General features: G+C 48.5%; 23 protein-coding genes across 23 annotated transcripts; 11 read left to right on the plus strand and 12 right to left on the minus strand.

The window, feature by feature from the left end:
• Window positions 1-4: 4 nt before the first annotated feature.
• ECU09_0500 (uncharacterized protein) lies at window positions 5-1,000 on the plus strand (the record flags this gene model as incomplete). The annotated part of the gene is made up of 1 exon (NM_001415354.1): window positions 5-1,000. One exon carries the CDS (start codon window positions 5-7, stop codon window positions 998-1,000), a length of 996 nt encoding a protein of 331 aa, NP_001402303.1.
• Window positions 1,001-1,181: 181 nt separating this feature from the next.
• On the plus strand, window positions 1,182-1,526 carry ECU09_0510 (uncharacterized protein; the record flags this gene model as incomplete). Its single annotated transcript, NM_001415355.1, has 1 exon — window positions 1,182-1,526. One exon carries the CDS (start codon window positions 1,182-1,184, stop codon window positions 1,524-1,526), a length of 345 nt encoding a protein of 114 aa, NP_001402304.1.
• A 7-nt stretch (window positions 1,527-1,533) lies between these two features.
• ECU09_0520 (uncharacterized protein) lies at window positions 1,534-2,292 on the minus strand (the record flags this gene model as incomplete). The annotated part of the gene is made up of 1 exon (NM_001415356.1): window positions 1,534-2,292. One exon carries the CDS (start codon window positions 2,290-2,292, stop codon window positions 1,534-1,536), a length of 759 nt encoding a protein of 252 aa, NP_001402305.1.
• Window positions 2,293-2,486: 194 nt separating this feature from the next.
• ECU09_0530 (uncharacterized protein) lies at window positions 2,487-4,370 on the minus strand (the record flags this gene model as incomplete). Its single annotated transcript, NM_001415357.1, has 1 exon — window positions 2,487-4,370. One exon carries the CDS (start codon window positions 4,368-4,370, stop codon window positions 2,487-2,489), a length of 1,884 nt encoding a protein of 627 aa, NP_001402306.1.
• Window positions 4,371-4,790: 420 nt separating this feature from the next.
• On the plus strand, window positions 4,791-6,494 carry ECU09_0540 (uncharacterized protein; the record flags this gene model as incomplete). Its single annotated transcript, NM_001415358.1, has 1 exon — window positions 4,791-6,494. One exon carries the CDS (start codon window positions 4,791-4,793, stop codon window positions 6,492-6,494), a length of 1,704 nt encoding a protein of 567 aa, NP_001402307.1.
• ECU09_0550 (uncharacterized protein) lies at window positions 6,358-7,179 on the minus strand (the record flags this gene model as incomplete). The annotated part of the gene is made up of 1 exon (NM_001415359.1): window positions 6,358-7,179. The coding sequence occupies one exon, from the start codon at window positions 7,177-7,179 to the stop codon at window positions 6,358-6,360; it is 822 nt and encodes a 273-aa protein (NP_001402308.1).
• Window positions 7,180-7,240: 61 nt separating this feature from the next.
• On the plus strand, window positions 7,241-8,359 carry ECU09_0560 (uncharacterized protein; the record flags this gene model as incomplete). Its single annotated transcript, NM_001415360.1, has 1 exon — window positions 7,241-8,359. One exon carries the CDS (start codon window positions 7,241-7,243, stop codon window positions 8,357-8,359), a length of 1,119 nt encoding a protein of 372 aa, NP_001402309.1.
• Window positions 8,360-8,420: 61 nt separating this feature from the next.
• ECU09_0570 (uncharacterized protein) lies at window positions 8,421-9,209 on the minus strand (the record flags this gene model as incomplete). Its single annotated transcript, NM_001415361.1, has 1 exon — window positions 8,421-9,209. The coding sequence occupies one exon, from the start codon at window positions 9,207-9,209 to the stop codon at window positions 8,421-8,423; it is 789 nt and encodes a 262-aa protein (NP_001402310.1).
• Window positions 9,210-9,284: 75 nt separating this feature from the next.
• ECU09_0575 (uncharacterized protein) lies at window positions 9,285-9,617 on the plus strand (the record flags this gene model as incomplete). Its single annotated transcript, NM_001415362.1, has 1 exon — window positions 9,285-9,617. The coding sequence occupies one exon, from the start codon at window positions 9,285-9,287 to the stop codon at window positions 9,615-9,617; it is 333 nt and encodes a 110-aa protein (NP_001402531.1).
• Window positions 9,618-9,651: 34 nt separating this feature from the next.
• ECU09_0580 (uncharacterized protein) lies at window positions 9,652-11,280 on the plus strand (the record flags this gene model as incomplete). Its single annotated transcript, NM_001415363.1, has 1 exon — window positions 9,652-11,280. The coding sequence occupies one exon, from the start codon at window positions 9,652-9,654 to the stop codon at window positions 11,278-11,280; it is 1,629 nt and encodes a 542-aa protein (NP_001402311.1).
• A 448-nt stretch (window positions 11,281-11,728) lies between these two features.
• On the minus strand, window positions 11,729-13,324 carry ECU09_0590 (uncharacterized protein; the record flags this gene model as incomplete). Its single annotated transcript, NM_001415364.1, has 1 exon — window positions 11,729-13,324. The coding sequence occupies one exon, from the start codon at window positions 13,322-13,324 to the stop codon at window positions 11,729-11,731; it is 1,596 nt and encodes a 531-aa protein (NP_001402312.1).
• Window positions 13,325-14,017: 693 nt separating this feature from the next.
• Window positions 14,018-14,296, plus strand: ECU09_0595 (uncharacterized protein; the record flags this gene model as incomplete). The annotated part of the gene is made up of 1 exon (NM_001415365.1): window positions 14,018-14,296. One exon carries the CDS (start codon window positions 14,018-14,020, stop codon window positions 14,294-14,296), a length of 279 nt encoding a protein of 92 aa, NP_001402532.1.
• A 15-nt stretch (window positions 14,297-14,311) lies between these two features.
• On the minus strand, window positions 14,312-15,247 carry ECU09_0600 (uncharacterized protein; the record flags this gene model as incomplete). Its single annotated transcript, NM_001415366.1, has 1 exon — window positions 14,312-15,247. The coding sequence occupies one exon, from the start codon at window positions 15,245-15,247 to the stop codon at window positions 14,312-14,314; it is 936 nt and encodes a 311-aa protein (NP_001402313.1).
• A 30-nt stretch (window positions 15,248-15,277) lies between these two features.
• Window positions 15,278-16,273, minus strand: ECU09_0610 (uncharacterized protein; the record flags this gene model as incomplete). Its single annotated transcript, NM_001415367.1, has 1 exon — window positions 15,278-16,273. One exon carries the CDS (start codon window positions 16,271-16,273, stop codon window positions 15,278-15,280), a length of 996 nt encoding a protein of 331 aa, NP_001402314.1.
• Window positions 16,274-16,384: 111 nt separating this feature from the next.
• On the minus strand, window positions 16,385-18,325 carry ECU09_0620 (uncharacterized protein; the record flags this gene model as incomplete). Its single annotated transcript, NM_001415368.1, has 1 exon — window positions 16,385-18,325. The coding sequence occupies one exon, from the start codon at window positions 18,323-18,325 to the stop codon at window positions 16,385-16,387; it is 1,941 nt and encodes a 646-aa protein (NP_001402315.1).
• A 69-nt stretch (window positions 18,326-18,394) lies between these two features.
• ECU09_0625 (E3 ubiquitin-protein ligase RAD18) lies at window positions 18,395-18,673 on the minus strand (the record flags this gene model as incomplete). Its single annotated transcript, NM_001415369.1, has 1 exon — window positions 18,395-18,673. The coding sequence occupies one exon, from the start codon at window positions 18,671-18,673 to the stop codon at window positions 18,395-18,397; it is 279 nt and encodes a 92-aa protein (NP_001402316.1).
• Window positions 18,674-18,712: 39 nt separating this feature from the next.
• Window positions 18,713-19,069, minus strand: ECU09_0630 (uncharacterized protein; the record flags this gene model as incomplete). The annotated part of the gene is made up of 1 exon (NM_001415370.1): window positions 18,713-19,069. The coding sequence occupies one exon, from the start codon at window positions 19,067-19,069 to the stop codon at window positions 18,713-18,715; it is 357 nt and encodes a 118-aa protein (NP_001402317.1).
• A 23-nt stretch (window positions 19,070-19,092) lies between these two features.
• On the minus strand, window positions 19,093-20,379 carry ECU09_0640 (pyruvate kinase; the record flags this gene model as incomplete). The annotated part of the gene is made up of 1 exon (NM_001415371.1): window positions 19,093-20,379. One exon carries the CDS (start codon window positions 20,377-20,379, stop codon window positions 19,093-19,095), a length of 1,287 nt encoding a protein of 428 aa, NP_001402318.1.
• A 123-nt stretch (window positions 20,380-20,502) lies between these two features.
• On the plus strand, window positions 20,503-20,964 carry ECU09_0650 (uncharacterized protein; the record flags this gene model as incomplete). The annotated part of the gene is made up of 1 exon (NM_001415372.1): window positions 20,503-20,964. The coding sequence occupies one exon, from the start codon at window positions 20,503-20,505 to the stop codon at window positions 20,962-20,964; it is 462 nt and encodes a 153-aa protein (NP_001402319.1).
• ECU09_0660 (uncharacterized protein) lies at window positions 20,961-21,674 on the minus strand (the record flags this gene model as incomplete). The annotated part of the gene is made up of 1 exon (NM_001415373.1): window positions 20,961-21,674. The coding sequence occupies one exon, from the start codon at window positions 21,672-21,674 to the stop codon at window positions 20,961-20,963; it is 714 nt and encodes a 237-aa protein (NP_001402320.1).
• A 74-nt stretch (window positions 21,675-21,748) lies between these two features.
• Window positions 21,749-22,783, plus strand: ECU09_0670 (histone deacetylase; the record flags this gene model as incomplete). Its single annotated transcript, NM_001415374.1, has 1 exon — window positions 21,749-22,783. The coding sequence occupies one exon, from the start codon at window positions 21,749-21,751 to the stop codon at window positions 22,781-22,783; it is 1,035 nt and encodes a 344-aa protein (NP_001402321.1).
• Window positions 22,784-22,850: 67 nt separating this feature from the next.
• On the plus strand, window positions 22,851-23,741 carry ECU09_0680 (uncharacterized protein; the record flags this gene model as incomplete). The annotated part of the gene is made up of 1 exon (NM_001415375.1): window positions 22,851-23,741. The coding sequence occupies one exon, from the start codon at window positions 22,851-22,853 to the stop codon at window positions 23,739-23,741; it is 891 nt and encodes a 296-aa protein (NP_001402322.1).
• A 61-nt stretch (window positions 23,742-23,802) lies between these two features.
• ECU09_0690 (uncharacterized protein) lies at window positions 23,803-24,255 on the plus strand (the record flags this gene model as incomplete). Its single annotated transcript, NM_001415376.1, has 1 exon — window positions 23,803-24,255. The coding sequence occupies one exon, from the start codon at window positions 23,803-23,805 to the stop codon at window positions 24,253-24,255; it is 453 nt and encodes a 150-aa protein (NP_001402323.1).

The raw sequence follows: 24,255 nt of genomic DNA on the forward strand, positions 1-24,255 counted from the left end.
GGCCATGAGGCTGAGCTCCACAGACTTTCCTGTTATGAACAGGATAGTGGTGGCCCGGGAGGATGGGATATACTATGAAGCAGAGAAGAATAGCCTGGCAGAGACATGGGACAGGCTCCTGGAATACTACAACGAAAGGATTTTGGAAGACCACAAGGAAGAGATTGAGGAGCAGGAGCTTTATAAGATGCTTTGCAAGGCAAGGGTAGAGGCTGAGACTGGGAGGAGTGTGTACGAGCTGATTGAAAAGGGAGTTCTGGAGGTGCATAAGGTGAGGCCGAGACATGTGGACAGATGCGAGTTCAAGATGCACATTTTGGATACCTGTGTTCGGTTGCTGGGGAAAGGGATTTCCGAGTTGGAAGATGCCATCAGACAGGAAGGAAGAGTGTGGGAAATGGTGGGGAGGATTGGCCTGCCTGTGAAGCTGGTGGCTGGAGAAGTAAGGGCCTACGTGACAGAGACTGAGTATCTAGTTGTAAACGGAGGAGGCGACCATGCATACCCAGACAATTGGAAGGCACATGGATTGACATGTACCATAAGGTATCTGGACGTCTATTTGGAAGGTTCTGTTTCTCCTCAAAGCGATGCAAGCAAGATCGAGATGGTCAAGGAGTATTTTCTTGAAAAGTCGATTGTCCAGGAGTTCACCAGAAACGGCATTGAGATCAGGGTGGCTGCAATGGAGGGGCCTGGAGATAAGAAAGACACGATCTGCATGTATGTGATTGAAGAACTAAAGGGCGGAAGGGGCATCAGGGAGATATTCTGCAAAGTAAGTCTTTATCTCTCAAGGAAACTTATTGACATTGTTGTGGATGGGCACAAGGAGTGCACAGTTCTGAAACATAAAGGGCTTATTCTTGAGGATGGCCTTCCCGAGATGTTTTTTGTTCTTACAGATACCAAGGTTATCAAGGCCTTGAGACAACCTCCAGACAAATTCGAGATATATGTGAACGAGATTCCTGCCAGGTCTTTTGGAAGAACCAATTAAGTGAAACCTATGCCTACTTTCGGTAATAACTGATCGCAGGGTACGACTCTAGAACAAAGCTCCTGGACTGTAGCTTCCATGTGGCAGCCTATACAGCACCAGGACAAATAATAAACACCATCCTGTCCATGTCCACACCTTTGTCTACTGGTTATCTGCCCTGGTACCCATAGGCCCGCAGATGATGAGGTGTGTCTATACGACACAGAAACACAAGAAGTTGAAGACATGGATGGATGGCTTCGCAGAGATGAAGGGGAAGAGGCTTCACCTGTATGATTCCGATATGGTGGAAATACACAACTCGATAGTCTCCGCCTTAAATAACGAGATGGAGATATTCAAATATCTCGTTTACATTGAGTCTTTTGAGAATCTGGAGGAAAATGGAGAAAGGGAGCACCAGGAGCATATTACTCGCACCAGGGAGATACTCGAGGAGAACCCAGGAAGTATGGGCGATCCTAGAAGCTCACAGCCAGGGGGGAGAACCAGAGAAGAGATAATAAATCTTTTTGAAGAGTAATAAGATTTTATTGTCCAAGGGTTCTCTCAATGCTGCTTTCAAATGAAGATATGGTTTTTCCATCTATCCCGCTTAGCTTCAGCTTATTTCTTTTTTCAAGTACGTATTTCCTCTGCCCATCAATACCAGATATCATATTTCCGACAACTTCCTTGTAGATCCCTATCCTTAGTTTCTTCAGTTCACTTATCACAACACCAGCAAGTTCCGGAAACCCGATGTTCTTTGAAAACATCGACATGTGCTGCAGCAGAACGGAGCTTGCCTCCTCAATCACGAACATCTGATGCTCCTCACTTCTTATTCTTTCTGTGTCCGGCTTCACCATATCGTAATCTATCTTCCTGCCACTTGCAATAAGATTCTTTACCGATATTGCATTCTTCAGTATCCTAACCAGATAGAAGGACAATGGGATGTAAAACTTGGACCCCACAACAGATCTGATGATGCGGAGGCAGAATATGGAGTACTGATAGTCTTTGTATGTCTCCACTATCCTTACCAGAAGCTTCGTGTAGTCTCTAAACTCAGAATGCCTCCTTAGACACTTGCTCAGGATCTCTACCATGAATATAATCCTTGTGAGATCCGGGTCCTTGGTACTGACATATCTTTCCAAATATACCATTTCTCTATCAACCTCCCTTGGATTCAGTACATAATTCTTGATATCTTCGGGCAGTGTCAGTGGCTGGGATATGTAGAGTTTTGAGAGATAACTCTCCTGCAACTCTCTCCCGTTTTTGTTATCTGTCTGTACCATTTTAGGGATCAAGAAATCCCTAGATATGACTCCAGGAATGGCCAAGAGTTGAGAATGACACAGCTGGATGTCTAGGAGCAAGAGACTGTATCCGCTTGTCTTTTAAGTTAACATAACAGAAGGTTTTGTTACCAGGAAGATTCCTTGCAAAATCCCAATAGGTAGTGACTATTCGCAACTATTTTCTGCTGCTTCTAACTATACAGAGGAAATAGAAACAATCTCTTTAAAGGACCTTGGGCCTGGGGAGTACACAAGCGACGACGCCCACACAGGAGGAAGACTTGTCTGGATCCTGCTCGCCGTTGTTGTCTCCGTGACAGGATACTACCTTTACAGCATCCAAATAAAAAAGGATAATTAACAAGAATAACATCATTCAATCTCATCACTCGGCAGGTACTTCCACCCCCCCCCCCCACATACATCTCGTGGTAGGCACGCCCACACACAAGCGACCCAATCGTCCCAACCACAACAGTCGTCACAAGCAGCACACTCGCAACCACATCCCCACACTCCTCCGCCTTCTGCCCTCTTCCCCCCCTCTCAGCATACGACACAGCAAGCAGCAGGCCGACAAACACAACAACCCCCATCCACACCCAGAAGGGCCGCCCGCACACGCCGTCCGCAGGTGCCACAGACCCCGCAGCACATGCCGCAGCCAGCACCGCATTCCCTGCGCCAACCGCACACGCCTCCCGCCACGGCATCCCGCGCCTTGCTGCATCCTGCACATACAGCGTGACAGCCGCAAGCCCTGCCACCGCCACGCTGTACATGCTGCTCCTGATCACCCCCGCATGGGGAACCGCCACAAGCATCGGCGCCATGCACGCAACGGCACTCCACCCCTGCCTCGCCATGCTGCCGGCCCCGCCCCTGCGGCAGCCCTCGGCGAGCACCCACAGCTGGTACGTGACGGCGCCTGCAACGGCGAGCGAGTAGAGCGCGGTGTTCCAGGACACACCCGGTGTGCTGTGCTCCATCCCGGAGACCCGCAGGAGGCCCTGGACGGCCAGGATGAGGACGAACACAACGCACAGGTTTCCGAACGGGCGTCCGGTGTCCAGGCTGGCCACTGCCCTCCTGACGGGGGAGGGTGCCTCTTCAAGAGGCTCCTTGTCTTCACCCTCCGCTTTACTTGGATCCTTTTTTGGAACCTCGGGTGTAGCATCCTTGGGAGCGTCATCATCGATGGGCTGTGGGCCTCTAATCTTAGCTTGTAGATTCTCTGCTTCCGTAACCATTTCTTCGAGTCTCTCTTTTAGTTCACCAAATAATGTCTCAAAGGCTTCTCCACTCCCTAAACTATTAATGGAATCTTTGTGCAATTCCAGAAGCCTTCTAAGGCATTCGGCAAGGGCATTGCAGGCATCTACCAACCCTTTCCTTTGCTCCTCAGAAATATCCTTACTCTCGATTGCTTCTTTACCTTTTTCCAGGATGGAAGAGGTGCTATCAAAAATAGGCTTGAAGCTATTCTCTAGAGCATTAGCACCTAACTGACACATATTTTCAGAAAAGTCCTTGAGAGGAGTATTATAATCAATAGAATACTCTTTCATTCCCAAAAGGGACAAGACAACATCTTTCAGAGGTATCACTTTCTTCTGATCTAATATCTTCACATCAATCTTTATACTTCCATCGATATGTGGAAGAAGACGTTTAAGTGCCTCAATAAATGCCTTATAAAGATCTTGGAACTCCTTCACCAATCCGTTAATACATAGAAGAAATTCTTCAAGCTTAATGTCTTGATCGCTGGAGGTAGTAATGGGATTCTCAGAAACAGCTTTTCTTAGAGCCTCTAATGCATCCAAAGCTGCTTCAAGGGCATTAAGACTATCGGCAGCTAATGCTTCTGAAACAGCCTTAAAGGCACTAGAAGGGTCGGCTCCTTCTTCTTTCTTCGTCATCTCTAAAGAATCCATAACTTTTCCAAGCACTTCTTCCTCATAGAAGAGAAGAGCTTCGAGAAATCGTGCTATTATCTCATTAAACTGTCCTGGATCAATGGTTTCACTATCAAGGCTGGCGGAAATACCTTTTAAACCTTTATGTTGCTCCATCTCTTGTAAGAATGGTGTTCAATCCAATATATATATTAAACGATTTTCAGAAGGGGTTAATTGGAGGACAGGAATCCATTGGCAGGATAAGCTGCAAATATCCAGAGCGAGAACATCACTTGGCAACCAGCTGGTGTGTAAAGGGGGTTGTTCAGATGGCATAGCTAAGCACCATGCAGCAAGAGGCATCTTCGGAAACATACGGGAGTGCTGGATAATACACAGTCCTCCCCTGGCGCCTAACCGATAGATCTCCGCTCATTCATCTGAATCCCACTTCCCTTACATACTAGCTGACTGCCAAATGATATTCTCGCTCTGGATATTTGCAGCCTATCCTGCCAATGGATTCCTGTGACTCCTAATTAGTCGTGTATGGAAGGATTGTTATACGTCTAAACACATGTCAATATCCCATTGATGGAACAAGCCAAGAGCCTTCGGGCCATGCTTACTGGAGTTAGTGAAGGGATTGTTAGTGACAACCAATTAGTCAAGGAAACAAAGCCTTTTCTAGATGCGCTCCTCTTCTACGAGGAATCGCTTAATAGTTTTCTCGGTTATTATTTAAACAGGGAAATTCCAGGCAGGGAAGAGTGTGTTGCAGCTAAAGAAGCACTAAAAATCCTAATGGATGGTATTAAGGCCCTTATTCCTTCTTACTATACTATTGAAGCCGAAAGCTTCTTTAAAATTGTTGATGATTTGATAAAGCACTCGAAGGAATCACTTCAGGTGTTTAAAAATGCACTTAGAGAAGCTTTACCATATGCTAACGACGACTTAAAGGTTCAGACAAAGTCAACTATTACTGGAAAAACAAAAAACGTACTTCTGAAGGACATTATTTTTGATCTTTTAGAAGGAGGTCATTCGTGTAACGACTGTCATAATAATGTTATTAATAATTTTCTTCGAAGTATGAACCTATCAGGCGTTAACGTTTTCAGGTGGTACTTTAATCCTACTTTCTCTATGCTGAGTTTTGAACCTGTACGCCATAACTATTTAGAAGCATATAAAAAGGCTGTCCATGATCTTGAAGAAAATAGAGGCCTTTTTACTGTCGAATTTAACAAACTAAAAGAGAGACTCGAAGAAATGGTTACGGAAGCGGAGAATCTGCAAACCAGGATTAAAAGCTTACAGCCCATCGATGATGACGCTCCCAAGGATGCTACACCCGAGGTTCCAAAAAAGGATCCAAGTAAAGCGGAGGGTGAAGACAAGGAGCCTCTTGAAGAGGCACCCTCCCCCGTCAGGAGGGCAGTGGCCAGCCTGGACACCGGACGCCCGTTCGGAAACCTGTGCGTTGTGTTCGTCCTCATCCTGGCCGTCCAGGGCCTCCTGCGGGTCTCCGGGATGGAGCACAGCACACCGGGTGTGTCCTGGAACACCGCGCTCTACTCGCTCGCCGTTGCAGGCGCCGTCACGTACCAGCTGTGGGTGCTCGCCGAGGGCTGCCGCAGGGGCGGGGCCGGCAGCATGGCGAGGCAGGGGTGGAGTGCCGTTGCGTGCATGGCGCCGATGCTTGTGGCGGTTCCCCATGCGGGGGTGATCAGGAGCAGCATGTACAGCGTGGCGGTGGCAGGGCTTGCGGCTGTCACGCTGTATGTGCAGGATGCAGCAAGGCGCGGGATGCCGTGGCGGGAGGCGTGTGCGGTTGGCGCAGGGAATGCGGTGCTGGCTGCGGCATGTGCTGCGGGGTCTGTGGCACCTGCGGACGGCGTGTGCGGGCGGCCCTTCTGGGTGTGGATGGGGGTTGTTGTGTTTGTCGGCCTGCTGCTTGCTGTGTCGTATGCTGAGAGGGGGGGAAGAGGGCAGAAGGCGGAGGAGTGTGGGGATGTGGTTGCGAGTGTGCTGCTTGTGACGACTGTTGTGGTTGGGACGATTGGGTCGCTTGTGTGTGGGCGTGCCTACCACGAGATGTATGTGGGGGGGGGTGGAAGTACCTGCCGAGTGATGAGATTGAATGATGTTATTCTTGTTAATTATCCTTTTTTATTTGGATGCTGTAAAGGTAGTATCCTGTCACGGAGACAACAACGGCGAGCAGGATCCAGACAAGCCTTCCTCCTGTGTGGACGTCGTCGCTTGTGTACTCCCCAGGCCCAAGGTCCTTGAGATGGTAGCTCTCGACTGCGACAAGTCTGAAAGAGGCAGAGGACTTGCCTGTTGATGCAGAGACCCCGAAGAAATCTCCTTCTCCTACAATATTAGATCTGTATGAATGAACCAGAGAGAGATTCTCTGGCTCTCCCAGATATATGGATAGCTCGTAATTCTTCTGCTCAATTCTGAGGACAAATTTCTCACCAAAGGGAAAGTCTCTGTACTCCACCCGGTCAAAGCTTTTGTCAATACTGCGGGGGTTGATAGAAACATTCCCGGCCTTGACTCCGATGTACGACTTTCCCGAAGGCTTTATGGCAACCAGAAGGCCCTTAAAGTTACAGGATCTGCCGAAACAGGTCCCCTCATTAAATGTCTCCTCATCTGATATCCATATGGCCATTCCCTCGCTGTCTTCTCCCTTGGACCCCTCTTCAACTTCAATGACCAGGTCAACACAGAATCTTTCAGAGCTTATGGGATGGGATCCGAGAACAGCCCCGGAGCTGTTTGGAGACGAGTATCCTAGCTGCACAAACACGTCCTTTCCGTGAACCTTTATGACCTGCTCTCCAAAGGTCTTCCAGTTAAGAAACCTTCCGATCTCATCTACATAAGGCGATAGTAGCGACGCCTCCTGGACAAACACATGCTCACTGCACAGGCATCCTAGTACTTGAAGAAGAAGAACAAACATGGGGTGTATCATCTTGTTAGATTTACTGTCCAGAAATAAACAAACCTTGAAATACTTCCCCATGGGAATAATGCTTGACAAAAGGACACTCGGGATAATAAGGCTAGCTACCATCTCCAGGGTCTTCTACATGGGCATTTCATATGTTGCATCCCTTCTTCTTCCTCGGTTCGACAAGTCCACAGAACTTGTCCCGAGCAGCTCATGCATGAAGTTTCTTCTTTCGTGGGATGCCATCCACTTTCTTGAGATCATGGAGAGGGGATACAAAAGGGCCCATGCAGCTGCGTTCTTTCCCCTTCTTCCGTATGTGTCTCGTTGCATCAACAAGCTACTGCCCACGGAGCCCCACACAACAGGTGTCCTTGTCTCATGCACTGCATCAGTCTTGAGCTCTGCGCTGCTCTATATAATCTCCCGGAGAAGGTATGGAGACAAGATGGCAAGAATGGGCTGTGTCCTGTTTATATTCAACCCTGCGTCGATAGTGTATACGGCCATGTATTCAGAGTCCCTGTTTATGCTCCTTTTTCTCCTGGGAATCTATTTCATTGAAAACAACGACACCATCCGTGGCACACTATTTTTATCTTTGTGCGGCCTGTGCAGATCCAACAGCATTCTGTTTGCACCATTTGTTATGTATCCGTTCAACAGATATGTCTTCATAAGAATAGCCGTGGTTCTGCTACCGCTTGCTGCATTCCAGTACTACTCTCTCCTCATGATCAACAGAGCCAGGAATGCCCATGAGATCTTTATACCGTACTCCCACATACAGAAGACCTTCTGGGAGCAGGGCCTGTTCAGGTTCTTCACGTTCAAGAACATCCCAAATGTCTTCGTTGGGCTTCCATTTATCCTGATCTCCCTGTATGTCCTCTGGGAGTATTGGACCAAGAGACACAGAGGCCACAAAAAGGCACCCCTAAACACCCAGAGATTCAGTACAGACATGTGTGCGGTTATACTTCTGATCCAGACACTCATCACGATATTTTTGATTCACTGGAACATGCATTTCAGGTTCGTCTCATTCAACCCTCTGATATACTGGACCCTGGCTGAAAAGTACTATACAATCAAGAGTGGCCTCTGGAAAAGAGTTCTGTTCAGATTCTTCTTTGGATTTGGAATAGCATACGCGGTGCTTTTTGGGTGTTTCTATCCGCCGTGCTGATGAGAATAGTCAATCCATTAAGCCTTTTAATATAGGAAAGGTGAGGTCGCTCCGAATACATCTAACTTTTTTGTTGTTGCACACTCTTTTTCCTGAGAAGCAGCTGGGAAACAATTCCCATCGTGATGAGGGATATGTACCCGATGGAGATCTTGTTTTCGGCCAGGCCCTGGTAAAAGCCCCCCCTCCTGAGCATGCCAACATATTCTTCGAGTCTGAGGTTTAGGCTGAATCCGTAGTTGGCCCCGACTATGATGAAAAGAGACCCGAAAACAGAGAAAACAAGGATGTAGATCAAGAAGGTAATGGGCTTGACAAGGACCAGGACAAGGATCCCGATGCACAGCATTATCGTCTGGTAGACGTAGTAGGAGCCCCCCTCCATCGTCCCCTCTGCAGACGACTCCAGCACCCCCCAGAGATGGAATGCAAGATACCCCATCATGATGTATATAATGGTCTTCACAAAGAAAAACATCACAAGCCCAAGTGCAACAGATAGAAATGCCATGAAAAATCTGTTTTTGTCCATTTTATCCAGGATCCCAACCACATTCTTGACGATCTTGGGCGCCTTCTCGATGCTCCCGTACCTGTCTGCAACTATCCCGTTGACAACCTCCATGATGCTTCCAACGCTTAGCCTTAGTGCCGGAAAGGCTATTATGGACAGCGAACACCTCTTTATACGGATTCCCAGAAAGTTCACAAGGAGCCCTGCAAGAAATAAAGCTGCCGCCACTTCCCTTCTTCTGCTCAGGAACTCCCCGTAGTACTCCATGGAGTTCCAGATGTCAGGTGGAATTCCTTTTGTAGCTTCGGTATGTCCAAAAAACAGAAGAGCAATCATAGGGGCTTCTCATCATATCTATTTACATTTATAATAAACTGGAATTAACAAGTGGTGAATGGTTCAGGTGGGAAGATGGAGATATACCATCCTTTTACCCAATTGGTGCGTTTACAATCCATGCAGAAGAGACAAGAAGACGGGGTGGAAATGGAACATCCAAGCACCACGCAACAAGAGACATCTTTAGAAGCATCCAGAAGTGCTGGACAACACACAGAATGCAGTCCACTCACACATCTGAAGAGCCTCTGGCAGCTAGCCTGTAGATCTCCATCCATCCACCCGAATCCCCATTTTCTTTACACACCATGGTTACCAAGTGATGTTCTCGCTCTGGATATTTGCAGTCTGTTCTGCCAACGGATTATTCCTGATTTCCAATTAACTTCTTTGAAAAACATTTAATATATATATTAGGTTGGACATCAACCCGCAAAGGATGGAGCAACCCAAGGGTTTACGAGGTGTTTCTGCCAGGCTTAGCAACGAAGAAGAACTAAAAGTGTTCAATGCAATTATCTCATCTATTCTCGAGGCTCTTCTCTTCTATAAGGAGAAAGTGCTCGGAAGTATTATGGATTCTCCAAAGGCGAAGAAGGAAGAAGAAGGAATTAGTGCTGTTCAAGCAGCTTTAAGTGCATTAGAAGCTCTAAGAAAAGCTGTTTCTGAGAATCCCATTACTACCTCCAGCGATCAAGACATTAAGCTTGAAGAATTTCTTCTATGTATTAACGGATTGGTGAAGGAGTTCCAAGATCTTTATAAGGCATTTATTGAGGCACTTAAACGTCTTCTTCCACATATAGATGAAAGTACAAAGATTGATGTAACTTCGCATCATCCAGAAATGATATCTTTGAAAGATGTTGTCTTCCTCCCTTTAGGGAAAGGAGAATGTTCTGTTTCTCATACTAATGTTCTCCATCAGTTTTCTGAAAATATGTGTCAGTTAGGTGCTAATGCTCTAGAGAATAGCTTCAAGCCTATTTTTGATAGCACCTCTTCCATCCTGGAAAAAGGTAAAGAAGCAATCGAGAGTAAGGATATTTCTGAGGAGCAAAGGAAAGGGTTGGTAGATGCCTGCAATGCCCTTGCCGAATGCCTTAGAAGGCTTCTGGAATTGCACAAAGATTCCATTAATAGTTTAGGGAGTGGAGAAGCCTTTGAGACATTATTTGGTGAACTAAAAGAGAGACTCGAAGAAATGGTTACGGAAGCAGAGAATCTACAAGCTAAGATTAGAGGCCCACAGCCCATCGATGATGGCGCTCCCAAGGATGCTACACCCGAGGTTCCAAAGAAGGATCCAAGTAAAGCGGAGGGTGAAGACAAGGAGCCTCCTGAAGAGGCGCCCTTCCCCGTCAGGAGGGCAGTGGCCAGCCTGGACACCGGACGCCCGTTCGGAAACCTGTGCGTTGTGTTCGTCCTCATCCTGGCCGTCCAGGGCCTCCTGCGGGTCTCCGGGATGGAGCACAGCACACTGGGTGTGTCCTGGAACACCGCGCTCTACTCGCTCGCCGTTGCAGGCGCCGTCACGTACCAGCTGTGGGTGCTCGCCGAGGGCTGCCGCAGGGGCGGGGCCGGCAGCATGGCGAGGCAGGGGTGGAGTGCCGTTGCGTGCATGGCGCCGATGCTTGTGGCGGTTCCCCATGCGGGGGTGATCAGGAGCAGCATGTACAGCGTGGCGGTGGCAGGGCTTGCGGCTGTCACGCTGTATGTGCAGGATGCAGCAAGGCGCGGGATGCCGTGGCGGGAGGCGTGTGCGGTTGGCGCAGGGAATGCGGTGCTGGCTGCGGCATGTGCTGCGGGGTCTGTGGCACCTGCGGACGGCGTGTGCGGGCGGCCCTTCTGGGTGTGGATGGGGGTTGTTGTGTTTGTCGGCCTGCTGCTTGCTGTGTCGTATGCTGAGAGGGGGGGAAGAGGGCAGAAGGCGGAGGAGTGTGGGGATGTGGTTGCGAGTGTGCTGCTTGTGACGACTGTTGTGGTTGGGACGATTGGGTCGCTTGTGTGTGGGCGTGCCTACCACGAGATGTATGTGGGAGGAGGGGTGGAAGTACCTGCTGAGTGACCATTGAGGGCTCTTCAATCAAAGCCGTTGCCACTCAAGGCTATGGACATGAGTATCCAACACCCCGGGTGTTGAAGTACTTCTTGTTTATTTGCTGAGTGGATGGTATGGAAGGAGATTTCTTCGGGGTCTCTGCATCAACAGGCAAGTCCTCTGCCTCTTTCAGACTTGTCGCAGTCGAGAGCTACCATCTCAAGGACCTTGGGCCTGGGGAGTACACAAGCGACGACGTCCACACAGGAGGAAGGCTTGTCTGGATCCTGCTCGCCGTTGTTGTCTCCGTGACAGGATACTACCTTTACAGCATCCAAATAAAAAAGGATAATTAACAAGAATAACATCATTCAATCTCATCACTCGGCAGGTACTTCCACCCCCCCCCCCACATACATCTCGTGGTAGGCACGCCCACACACAAGCGACCCAATCGTCCCAACCACAACAGTCGTCACAAGCAGCACACTCGCAACCACATCCCCACACTCCTCCGCCTTCTGCCCTCTTCCCCCCCTCTCAGCATACGACACAGCAAGCAGCAGGCCGACAAACACAACAACCCCCATCCACACCCAGAAGGGCCGCCCGCACACGCCGTCCGCAGTGCCACAGACCCCGCAGCACATGCCGCAGCCAGCACCGCATTCCCTGCGCCAACCGCACACGCCTCCCGCCACGGCATCCCGCGCCTTGCTGCATCCTGCACATACAGCGTGACAGCCGCAAGCCCTGCCACCGCCACGCTGTACATGCTGCTCCTGATCACCCCCGCATGGGGAACCGCCACAAGCATCGGCGCCATGCACGCAACGGCACTCCACCCCTGCCTCGCCATGCTGCCGGCCCCGCCCCTGCGGCAGCCCTCGGCGAGCACCCACAGCTGGTACGTGACGGCGCCTGCAACGGCGAGCGAGTAGAGCGCGGTGTTCCAGGACACACCCAGTGTGCTGTGCTCCATCCCGGAGACCCGCAGGAGGCCCTGGACGGCCAGGATGAGGACGAACACAACGCACAGGTTTCCGAACGGGCGTCCGGTGTCCAGGCTGGCCACTGCCCTCCTGACGGGGGAGGGTGCCTCTTCAGGAGGCTCCTTGTCTTCACCCTCCGTTTTACTTGGATCCTTGTCTGGATACTTGCCTGAGACTTCTTCCGTCACCTCGGATGGAGCCTTCTCCGGAACCCTGGGTGGAGCAGTATCCTTAGGAGTGTCATCATCCATGCCTTTTAGTCCTCTAATCTTGGCTTTTAGACCCTCTACTTTCCTGACCGTTTCCTCTAGCTTTTCTTTTAGTTTGTCGAGTGAAACATCAGAGTCCTCTTTGTCCTCTCCGGGGCTAGGAGTGAATTTTCCATATGCTTCCAGAAATTTTTGTTGGCACTCAGTAAGGGGTTCGCAGGATTCTAGGAGCCAACCCTGTTCCTCCTCAGAAAGATAATCACCCTCGATTGCTCTCAAGCCTTCTTCCGAGATCGAAAAAATGTTATCAATAGTAGGTTTGAAGTGCTTCATTAGAATATCAATACCTAATAGGCGCATATTCCTAGAAAAGCAATTGATGGCATTATTAGCAGCAATAAAATCTCCTCTATACTGTAAAAGAAATAAGATGACATTTCTCGTGGACGTTCTTTTTGTTCCTAATTGGTTAGAGATTTGCACATCAATCTTTATACTTCCATCGATATGTGGAAGAAGACGTTTAAGTGCCTCAATAAATGCCTTATAAAGATCTTGGAACTCCTTCACCAATCCGTTAATACATAGAAGAAATTCTTCAAGCTTAATGTCTTGATCGCTGGAGGTAGTAATGGGATTCTCAGAAACAGCTTTTCTTAGAGCTTCTAATGCACTTAAAGCTGCTTGAACAGCACTAATTACTTCTTCTTCCTTCTTCGCCTTTGGAGAATCCATAATACTTCCGAGCACTTTCTCCTTATAGAAGAGAAGAGCCTCGAGAATAGATGAGATAATTGCATTGAACACTTTTAGTTCTTCTTCGTTGCTAAGCCTGGCAGAAACACCTCGTAAACCCTTGGGTTGCTCCATCCTTTGCGGGTTGATGTCCAACCTAATATATATATTAAATGTTTTTCAAAGAAGTTAATTGGAAATCAGGAATAATCCGTTGGCAGAACAGACTGCAAATATCCAGAGAATATCACTCAGCAATCAGCTAGTGCGTAAAGGAGACGCCAGGGGATGAAAATGAAGAGTAGCCGAACAGCAACTGGAGGTTTTCATATCGTGCGTAGCAACCTACTAAATCAAGGGTCCTGATCTCCTGCCGATAGAACAGACCAAGCGCATTCGGAATATGTTTGCCAGAATTGACTTCATGATTACAGGGGGAGCATTACCACGGAGCTATGCACAGAAGATACAATGAGACACTAAATCGCTATGGCTATGCAATCTCTTTTTGGGTGAAAGCAATTATTCGTGTCTCCAACGACCTGAGGAGGAGGAATCCTAAAAATAGGGCCGAGAGCATTACCACCATCGATGCTGCTAGACAAGTGTTGGAAGACTTGCACAGTCTTGCAGGCGGGCCCATTCCAACTACCTCAGATAAGAATTTGGGGTTTGAGCGTTTTTCTGGTACCTACGAAAGCTTCTTCGGGCATTGATAAATCGAAAGGAAATTGCATGGTGCCACTCTCAAGATTTAAGAGTTTGGTTCAGAAAATCTTGTCATATACCAGTGAAAGGTTGGTCCCTATCCTCCACAAAGGGGATTCTATGAAAGACCATGCATGGTTCTTTATATTCATAACTCTCCTGACCACTTTTTGGTTCCAGGCTACTTGTCACATTCCATCATGGAAAAAGAAATGGCGGAGCAAGAGCCGGAGCTTCAATGAGCACCAAGCTTCTAATGAATCAATGGCCAGCATATCTGTATCCAAAAGACTGAATATGATTGCCATAATGCACAGAGAATTAGCGTTAGGATACCTGTTGCTATGGAGTAGACTGATTAAGTGGTTTGAACGACATCTCTTTTATTCAGTGCTATAGAGATGATGCCCTGCATTACGCAACGGCATCAAAATAAACCTCAAAGTATAGGTCTTTGTACAAAACCTTCAGATCTTCTTGAGGAATGTAGTGGATGTTTGTATGGTCAATGAGAGACAGGCCTCCCTTCCTGCACACCTCGGATATAAGCCTGCATCCAACCCTTGTGTCCATTCTGGCCAACTCTGTGAACATCTCCTTGGTGATGAGAATGTTCAGAAGAAACGGTCTCTCCTCGGCCACCCTCAGCAGAAAAAGCCCCATCAGCCTATAGTTCCTATCTATATATTCCTTGACAAGAGAAATAAACTGTTCGTCACTGAAGTTGAGTATCCAGTCTAGTGGAAGTGTATTGAATAGCTTCATCTTTTCTTCTGGAAACAGCGGGTTCATGAGAACCAGACAGAAGAACTCCCTGAAGACATCTACCTTACAGCTGAACAGCATGTAGAAGTCCAGAAACTCCTTGAACCTCGAGATCTTCTTTTTCATCTCTCTGATCACCGACGAGGACTCCAGCTGACAGAAGTCGGAGTAGAAGAACGATTTCAAAAACTTGAGCCTGTTGAACTCAAACGGAAGGAGAGAAAAGCTTATTCCACAGCTTGATCTTGCAAGGGCCCACTTGACGTCAATCTCTGTGGTGGTCTTTTGCCTCTTCAGCACCCTTGATTGGTTCTCTCTTATTCGGCTTTCGACCTTGAGGACATCAACCTCCTTCTTTAGTTTCTCCATCCTCTTCAGGCCATCAAGTGCTGCCCTGCTCCTCTGCTCCTTCATTGCGAAGTTCTCCTTCTCTAGTGCAATCATGTTTTGCCGCAGTATTACTATCTCTCCGCCAAGCCTTATGTTCTCTTGCCTAAGCCGGTGGAGCTCAGAGTCCAGCTTCTCACCTTCTTCCTCACAATCGATGTCTTCTTTCGCTTCGCTGGATCCGGCAGGCCCCTCCATCTCCAGTCTCGATTCGAAAGATTATCTGCTTTACAGCTGGTCTATGTTTATTTTTGCCTTTGGAGAAGCCTTGTTTATTGGCAAGACAAAGGTGAGGCCATCGAGCTCTACCTTGTACAAAAACCTTATGGAAAACAGCATGCAGTCAAAAGTAAAGCAGTCTTCTTCAATCTTGAGTGGGACTGTCTTGTAGAGACACATGTCGGAGTTGAACTCCTTTAGCACCCTCTCCTCGTCATGTGCGACCTCTCCATTGATGTACTCGGTTATCTTCAGCGTTATTTTGGTTGATTTGGCATTTCTTTCGTACCGTATTACCATCACCTCGTCTTTCACAAGATACAGCCCATATTCGATTCTGGCAATATCCTTCTCAGCACTTCTTGCAACGACCCTGTGCCTCCCGTTCTCGACTGCAGAGCCTTCCATCGACACATAGAAGTATATGTCTCCTTTGTTTTCCAGTCTGTATCTCTCAACGGTTTCGTTCATGGTTCTGGGGAAGTCCTCAAGAAGATGCATCTTCTGCCTTGCCACCTCCTCAATCGTCCCGTCGCTACATTCAAATCCGTTTCTCAGGCGCCCAACTATCTCCCCAAATGCTGTGCCATCGCCATCCCCGACTCTGATCATGTCTGCATGGACTACAATGCCTTCCATCTTCTTCGAGGGTTCGAATCCTACAGGATGAACGCCAAATACTCTTGTCTCTATCTCTTTCATCGCTCCGTAGTACGCCTCAACGGTTATCATGTAGATCACTTCGAGACTTTTCAGCTGCATCGAGGGGAGAGCATTCCTTGGTATGACGCATCTGTAGACAGTCTCTTGGCTCTCTTCCACTGGGAGCTCAACAGGAACAGACTCCAGGAACCTGACCTCCTTCCTGTTTATTCTTACAACGCCGGTAACCCGTGCCGTCAGAAAGTCGAGCCTTTGTGATGTCTCTGCACGCCTCTTCCATCTTATGCACGACTTGAATATTCCTCCTGTGTAGGTGTCAGAGGAACAAATTTCGAACTCCATACCCTGGGAACAACAGGGATTCCAAGGTACATCTTTTACCCCTGCTCTAGAATCATTTACAGATAGACAGGGAAAACCCAGATCTAAGCCTTTAATTAGCTATTCATTGCATCACCTTCTCCTATCTAGTCTACTTCTCTCAAAAGGGTCGTCGTCGGTTGCGTTAAAGATTCCGCTCCCAAACAGTCCACTGAGACCACCTTCATTCTTTTCGTTCGGGTCGGTATACCCTATGCTTGGCTTGGCAGGCTGCTGGGAAGGCACGGTGCCCTCGAAAAGACCGCTAAACAAGCTCTTTCCATTACTGAATATGTTACCTACAGATCCAATGCTATCAGCTCGCTGAGGTCCTTCCGCCTGTCCTGGGCCTGTGTTATTAAATAATGGAAAGCTTTGCGTCTCGGTAATCATGCCATCACTGGTTGCAGGAAAGGCGCTCTTTCCATGCACAGAAGAAAAGCTGATCCCAGCCCCGGGGCCTTGGATAACCTCTCCTGAACCGCTCAGTTTTCTCTTCAACAGTGAGGATCCCGGGACAGGGGAATCCAGTAGAGGCCCTTGTGTGCCTGAAGGGTGTGGTTGGAGGCTAGGCCCTCCCCCAAATACAAACCCTCCAGTCTCTGGAGCCTTAAGGTCAGAAGCAAACGGACTGGAAATGTTCTCATGATTTACAGTGGAGGGAGAGTCCTGCGTAGGAAATGGACTTCCAGAACCAAACTGGAACACTGGCGTATCTTCCTGCACACTTGGAGTCCTTCCATCCCAGAATCCAAATCTCTTTGGCTCCTTCTCCTCATCTTTCTTCCCCTCTGCCAGAACTCCCTCCTCCTCAATCGTTGCAGACTCATTAAGAACTTCTTCACACACTGGCATCTTTGAAGACGTCGCATCTCCGCTCCCTTCACTATGCCTTATACCATCTGAAGCGTTTTCCTCAACCTCAGAAGTAGGCTCCAGGAGAAGACATGGCTGCAGTGTAGAGCGACTGGTATCATTATTGGTTCGCAGCTCCGCATCTATACCATCTCTCCCAATATCCATGTTTCCGGAAAGTCTAGGCTCCACATCATTGCTATTCTCTTCGCTGTTGACTTTGGGAACCCATACCTCAGATACCTCATTTTTGTTCTCGTCAAAGCTGACCCTCTTACTTCCAATCTTTTCTATGTCAAAAAGCTGGTCCTTTCTTGCTTGATTAAGGACTCGGACAAGCCTCTCTCTCTCCGTTTCCTCGAGGTCGTCAATATCAAACTTGTCATCAGTAACATACCTTGCCATCGTCCTGTCAACCCCAAGATCCTTCTCAAGGTAGAAGTACGACCTAGGCACCCTGGACTCCCATCTATCTCTTGCCATTTTCTTTCTCCTCTCTGCCCTTTCCTTCTCCTCTCTTCTCCTTTCGCCCTCTCTGGCTTCGTATTCCTTTCTTATCTCATACTCTACACACTTCTTGCAGTTATATTCCTCTCCGAAGTTGCATATGACCTTGTTCTCCACCTCACCAGAGTTCAACCTCTTTACATTTCTCTCACAGAAGTACTCGGACTCTTCATCAGTCGACACCTCTCCTAAATGCAGAAAAAGGTTGTCCTCAGCATCGTATGAAATCGCCTTTTCAACCGTTTCCGTTGGCGTCTTTCCTTCTACCCTATACTTCTTTGGCAGAATCCCCCAACTGACATCGTCTTCCTTCCTTAGGGCATACTTCCTCTGGTATCCTCTCCTTCTATACTTCTTAGACCTTTTCTCGCTCCTCACCTCCTCTTCGTCTCTCTCTCTCTTCCGCTTTACTCCCGCCCTTTCCTCAGCTTTTTCTACGGCAATCCTCTTCAGCACCTCAAATCCATCGTCTATCTTCTTTCCACACTGTGGCTCTGCTATCGCCTTGCACAGCTCCTTGATGTGATCAAGCTCATCTACCTCAATCGCCCTTTCGCTCCCAAACCTCGAGCACAGCTCTTCGTAGGAGCACTGCTCCCTTCCTTGTCCAAGCCTTAGTGTGTTCCTGATGCTATTCCATGTCTCTCTGATTCTCTCGTAGAATCCTGCCATCCTTACTGGGTCAACAATAATTTTTTCTCATAAACAGTACAGTCCAAAACTACCTTTAATTCCAATACACTACCATCTGCACACCCTCTCCTCCTTTATATACCTCTTCAGCCTGCACAGACTCTCGAGAACCTTGCGATCAAGGTCTCCGTTTCTTGCATGTCCCTCGTTATCCCATCTGCTGCCAGAGGATCCCGGCTCTCTTACAAAGCAGGGGTCTTCCCTGCACACAGGACAGAAATCCTGGGTCCCCAGATGCCTCTTGATGCATAGGTAGCAGAAGCCGTGTCCACACGTCGTCTCGCATCTTATCGATATTCTGCAATCGCATATCCTGCACAAGTCCATCAGGGGCTGCGACAAGAAGCATTTAAGTCTTGGGCCCACTTACTTTCTAACCCTTTCCTTCTCCACATACCTCAGAATCCTTCTCATGGCTCTCTTAAGAATCCCAGACACCCACAGAACCGACATGGAACATTTGAGGTCGGAAACCTCCCCTATAGTGGCAATCGTGAACAAGACATATTTGCATGCTGGGGCATCGCACCTGACCACTGCCACTTGGTTGTGGGGCAGATACTCAACAACCACCAGACTCCCCACCATCGATAGGACGTGGATTCCATAGTCTGTGCAAACCCTCGATCTGATAACCGATCCCAACATCTCCCTACCCGGCATGCTCCCGTTCCCCTCAAATCGAAGCTTCACAACTATGTACCTCGCCTTTATACGGACCATACCGGGGCTACAAAATCCATCCCTCAAACACTCACCATCCTCACATCTTCTCTGCCGACAGCTAGGAATCTTCCCCTCAGTCCTAGCCTTCGCAGAGTAGCTTCCGCGTCCTCAGACCCCTTACCATACACAGGAATGATTCCTCGATAGATGCTGAACCTCCTGAGAATCCACAGGGACTCGGAAATCACAATAATGGGAGTTTCAGGCTTGCTCAGGTAGATCTTCTCTATCTGTGACTCCGTACCAGAGCATATCACAACTCCATCCACATAGGAAGACACCCCGCAAGCCCCTGCCCCCTTCCTGCTCTCCATGTCATATCTCTCTGCATCAGCACAGATGCTCCTCATGAATTTAACAGTCTCGACAGGGAACATCCCAACAGCCGACTCTGCACTCAACATCACACAGTCGCATCCATCAAGAACTGCATTTCCAACATCAGAAATTTCTGACCGGTTCGGCGCATTCTTCAAAGTCATGCTCTCCATCATTTGTGTTGCACAGATCACAGGCCTCCCCTCCCTCTTCACTTCGTAAAGTATTCTCTTCTGGGCACTGAACATGTTTTCCAGCCCAATCTCAACTCCAAGATCTCCCCTTGCTATCATCACCCCGTCAGAGCATAGGGCTATTTCCTTCAGATTCCTCATCCCTAGACACGACTCTATCTTGGATACAACCGGGACCTTGCTTCCGACAAGCCTTCTTATCTCCTCGACATCCGCCCGGCAGCTCACAAAAGATGCAAAAACCATATCTATCCCATTCTCCAACCCAAAGGCGATATCATTCTTGTCCTCATCCCCCAGAGCCCTATCTCCAATGTCCGTGCCAGGGAAGTTCATGGACTTATTGCTCTTGATCATGCCACTGTTCAGCACCTCGCATTCAAATCCATCTTCTTCCACATTGACTACCCTCAGTTCGATTGCCCCGTCGTCAATAAACACCCTGTTGTCTACACCCAGAGACTTAAGGTCAACACCGGGTATCCAGATGTCCTTTTCAGAAGAAAGAAGGGAGAACCGGAGAACTTCTCCACCCTCCACCTTGATATCCTTCATCTCCGGTGTCCTAAGCCTCACCTCAGGCCCCCTTGTGTCCAGTGCTATTGAAACATGCCTCCCTGCACCACTTCTGGAGTCTCTGATGTTCCTAATCACTTCCAGATGTGCTTCCCTTGATCCATGGCTGAAGTTCAGTCTTGCAATCGACATCCCAGCATCTATCAGCTCCTTGATCTTCTCCCTAGAAGATGTTCTGGGTCCAATCGTGCAGACTATCTTTGTCAGCACCATTCTCATTGCTTGCGCCAAACACTTTCCAAATTTATCAAGCTTTTGAGACCAATGATAGGTGCTCTGCAGATAGGAGACGTAATCCTGCCCAAAGGAGTAGATATAATCCAGCATGCAGCCACGGGCCGCATGAAGACTATAGCCGTTGTGATGAGGTCTCTGGATGACAAAATCCCATCCACCAAGGATCTGGCAACAGGTGCATTGATAGGGTCGGCAAAGCATGTCGTAATGATATTCATAGAAAGGAACAAGATATTTCTCTTCAACGAGCCACATGTGATGCTTGAGTCAGAGAAGATCCTGAGCATGGAGCAGAAGCTTCACAGAAAGGCCATTGTTGCACATCTTGAAAAGGCTGCCCAGGCTGTGAAGAAGGTCAACTCCAGGGCAGAGATATCGAAGCTGGTGATCAGCGGAGACGAGAAATACAAGATAAGCAAGTGTCTATCGTGTCTGGAGGTGCAGGCAGTTCTGTTTGTTGGGAGGCATAGAAGAGGAAAGCTTTACGAGTATTTTGTGCAGTCGCTGGAGGACTATGTCTTCGAGTCGATGAAGATCCCAGTCGTTAGGGTACTCCCAGAACACTAAGCCGGAGAATACTTGGGAATGGTGCTGCATCCACTCAAGAATAAATTCAATCTAATGGTCCCAAGGATTCTTTTGCATACCAGTCCTGCGGCAAATTTGCATCCATAGATGCATCCGAGTGCCACTTCGTTCCGTACCAGGCAGATCTCCGAAATCACAATTGAGTTGCATGCCACACACAGAAACTCTATGACAAGCAGATACTCCTCGCACTGGTACCTCCACATTGTCATGATGAACATGAATAGATAGTAGAAGCTCGAAAGCAGAAGTGCGCTGGACAGCCTTACGAATCCAGCATGTCTATGGAACATGCTAAACACCAGCACCAGCAGCAGAGACGTTTCCATTAGACTCTCCAGAACATCTCTGCAGATGGTGGCCATCTCTGCAATGGAGACGCCTTCGCCTGGACCCTCGGAAAGGAGAAGTCCCAGGGCCTCGTGGTGCTGGAGTATAGGCTCGGTGAACATCCTGACAGCCAGCATTATCAGGACATCCTTGGTGAAGTCTCTCTTGCTATTAAAGAGGTAATGCCTGAAGATTCTTCTTTTAAGCAGGAGAAGGTCTATGAGTTTTATCAGACCGTTCAGCTCAAAGTACCTGTCCATTTTCCTGTTGCACGATGGGCATCTCGAAACCTGCTGGGCAGAGGAGTTTCTGAGAAACAGATGCTTTGCCCTGCTTCCACACTCTATGCACACATACATAGCTATTCTCGTAGGGCTCTCCGGAATGTTTTCAAGAGAGAAAGAAGTTTGTCTGGCAGGGACCCTTCAAAAGAATGGCTGTTGCATATATGTTTGACGAGGAGGTTGGGTTGTTCCACTACGGCCCTAGACACCCCATGAAGCCGTTTAGAACGGTGGTTACGCACTCGCTAGTGAAATCCTTTGGGCTCGACAAGAAGATGACGATAGTTAAGCCGGAAGTCTTTCCTCTGTCGTCATACCACACGGAGGAGTATCTGGGGAATCTTGGGAAGAACGAGACGCCCGACTGCCCCAACTTCATTGGCCTTCCCAGATTCTGCGAGCTGTATGGTAGCGCCTCCATAAACTCTGCAATGATTCTTTCGGAGGGAGCATACAGCACCGTGATCAACTGGAGTGGAGGGTTGCACCATGCACATAAGGCCATTCCCAGCGGGTTCTGCCATGTCAACGACATTGTGCTGGCAATTCTGGAGCTTCTCAAGACATATCGGAGGGTTATGTACATAGACATAGATGTCCACCATGGAGACGGAGTCGAGGAGGCGTTTCTGGAGTGCGACAGGGTTCTGACTCTTTCTCTACACAAGTATGGAGACGGGTTTTTTCCTGAGACAGGAACTTTGATCACGACGGGTCACAGAGCTGTGAATGTCCCGCTTCTGTCTGGGATTGATGACCCGAGTTACAGATACATCTTCGAGCCGATTGTGGAGTCCTGTGTTAGGAGGTTTTCGCCGGATGCGATTGTCCTGCAGTGCGGTGCAGATTCCCTGGGGGAGGATAGACTCGGATGCTTCAACCTCTCGATAGAGGGCCATGCATCCTGCGTTCGGTTTGTTAGTTCGCTTGGGATTCCTCTGCTCTGTCTAGGCGGGGGAGGATACACCCTGACCAATGTTGCAAGGTGCTGGGCATATGAGACGGCTGTTCTGTGTGGGGAGGATCCGGCCACCGAGATTCCCAGCGACAACCCGTTCTATACGTACTTTGGGCCTCTGCACACCGTCAATCCTGTGTTCAAAAGGAAGTATGCTAACAGAAACGACGTGGAGTACCTGGACATGGTTATGAGCTTTATCCTTGACAAGGTAGATAGATTTTGAGTGTCTCTGCAGCGGTTTGGCCTTTGCAGAGCAACAGATTTTGGATAATAAATTTTTGTGCCCATTCATGTCAGCAGACAAGCTTGAGAAGATCAAGTCCCAGGTTGAGTTTTATTTCAGCGATGCAAACTTCAGAGTAGACAAGTTTCTCAAGGAGCAGTCCTTGGTGAACAACGGGTACATTCCAATAAAGACGGTTGTCTCGTTTAACAGGCTCAAGGGCCTTGGGGCGACTGTCGACGATGTCAAAGAGGCTCTGAAGGACAGCAGGGTTGTCGAGATTAAGGATGATATGGTGAAGAAGGTGGAAACTGAGGAGTACCTGTCATATCTTATGGAGAAGGATATAAGCAAGAGGGTGGTCTACATCAGTGGATTTGACAGGAACTCGACGCTTGAGGACATAAAGGAGATGGTGTCGCCGCACATCACTCCTGTTCTGATCAGAATGCGAAGAGACAAGGAAAAGAACTTCAGTGGGAGTGTGTTTGCAGAGATGAAGTCGGAAGAGGAGGCCCAGAGGGCTCTGTCGGAGAAGATTCCAGTAAAGAAGCAGGAGGACGATGAGGAGAAGGTCAAGAAGCAGAAAGGCGAGGAGAGGTATCTTGTTATTATGGCAAAGGATGAGTATCTTAGGGAGAAGGAGAAGATGTCTGCAGAAAGGAAGGAGAAGGAGGCCAGAGAGGCTCTTGAGAAAGAGTTTGTGCCTCGGCTGTTCAGATACGAGTCTGAAGACGATCTTGATATCAAAACAGTAAAGAGCCTGGTCAAGAACAGCGCCTTTGTGGACACAAAACAGAAGGTAATAAGGATGAAGCATGCAGAAGACATCAAGGAAAAGAAGTTTGAGGAGGAGGGGAAAAGCTTAACCCTCATCAAGATGGAGGAGAGCGAGGCCCTGGAGTACTGCAAGGGCATCAAGATTGCCCCAAAGGGACCAAAGGCTGGCAAGAAATAAAGAATACTACTCTGCATCGTCCTTCAATTGGCTTTTATTGGTGATTGTTTATTTGGAACCCATGGAGAAGCACAATGTTATACTGAGGGTCTATTCTCTTGGAGACGAAGTGTTGAAGAGGTTTATCACCTCGTCGCTGGGAAAGAGTGAGGCCTGCATATGGCACACCTCCATCGAGGTCTACGGCACAGAGTACTTTTTCCAGAACGGGATAATGAAAGCTCGCCCGGGATCGACCATCTACGGAACTCCTCTAAAAATCCATGATCTTGGGGCCACCGATATCCCGGAGGTTGTGTTTGAGGACTTTCTTTTTTCCATAGCTGAAGACTTCGCTCCCCACAAATACCATCTGCTCAAGAATAACTGCAATAACTTCACCAACACGCTGGCCCTGTATCTGGTCGAAAAGAGTATTCCGGAGTACATTTTCGAGCTCCAGAACGCGGCGCTTGAGTCAGAGTCTGTGTCGTCAATGGTCGACATGCTCTTCGGAGCTCCAGGGCAGACATAG

Source organism: Encephalitozoon cuniculi, chromosome IX (assembly GCF_000091225.2).
Source record: "Encephalitozoon cuniculi GB-M1 chromosome IX, complete sequence".
In the NCBI taxonomy this organism is placed as follows: domain Eukaryota; kingdom Fungi; phylum Microsporidia; family Unikaryonidae; genus Encephalitozoon; species Encephalitozoon cuniculi.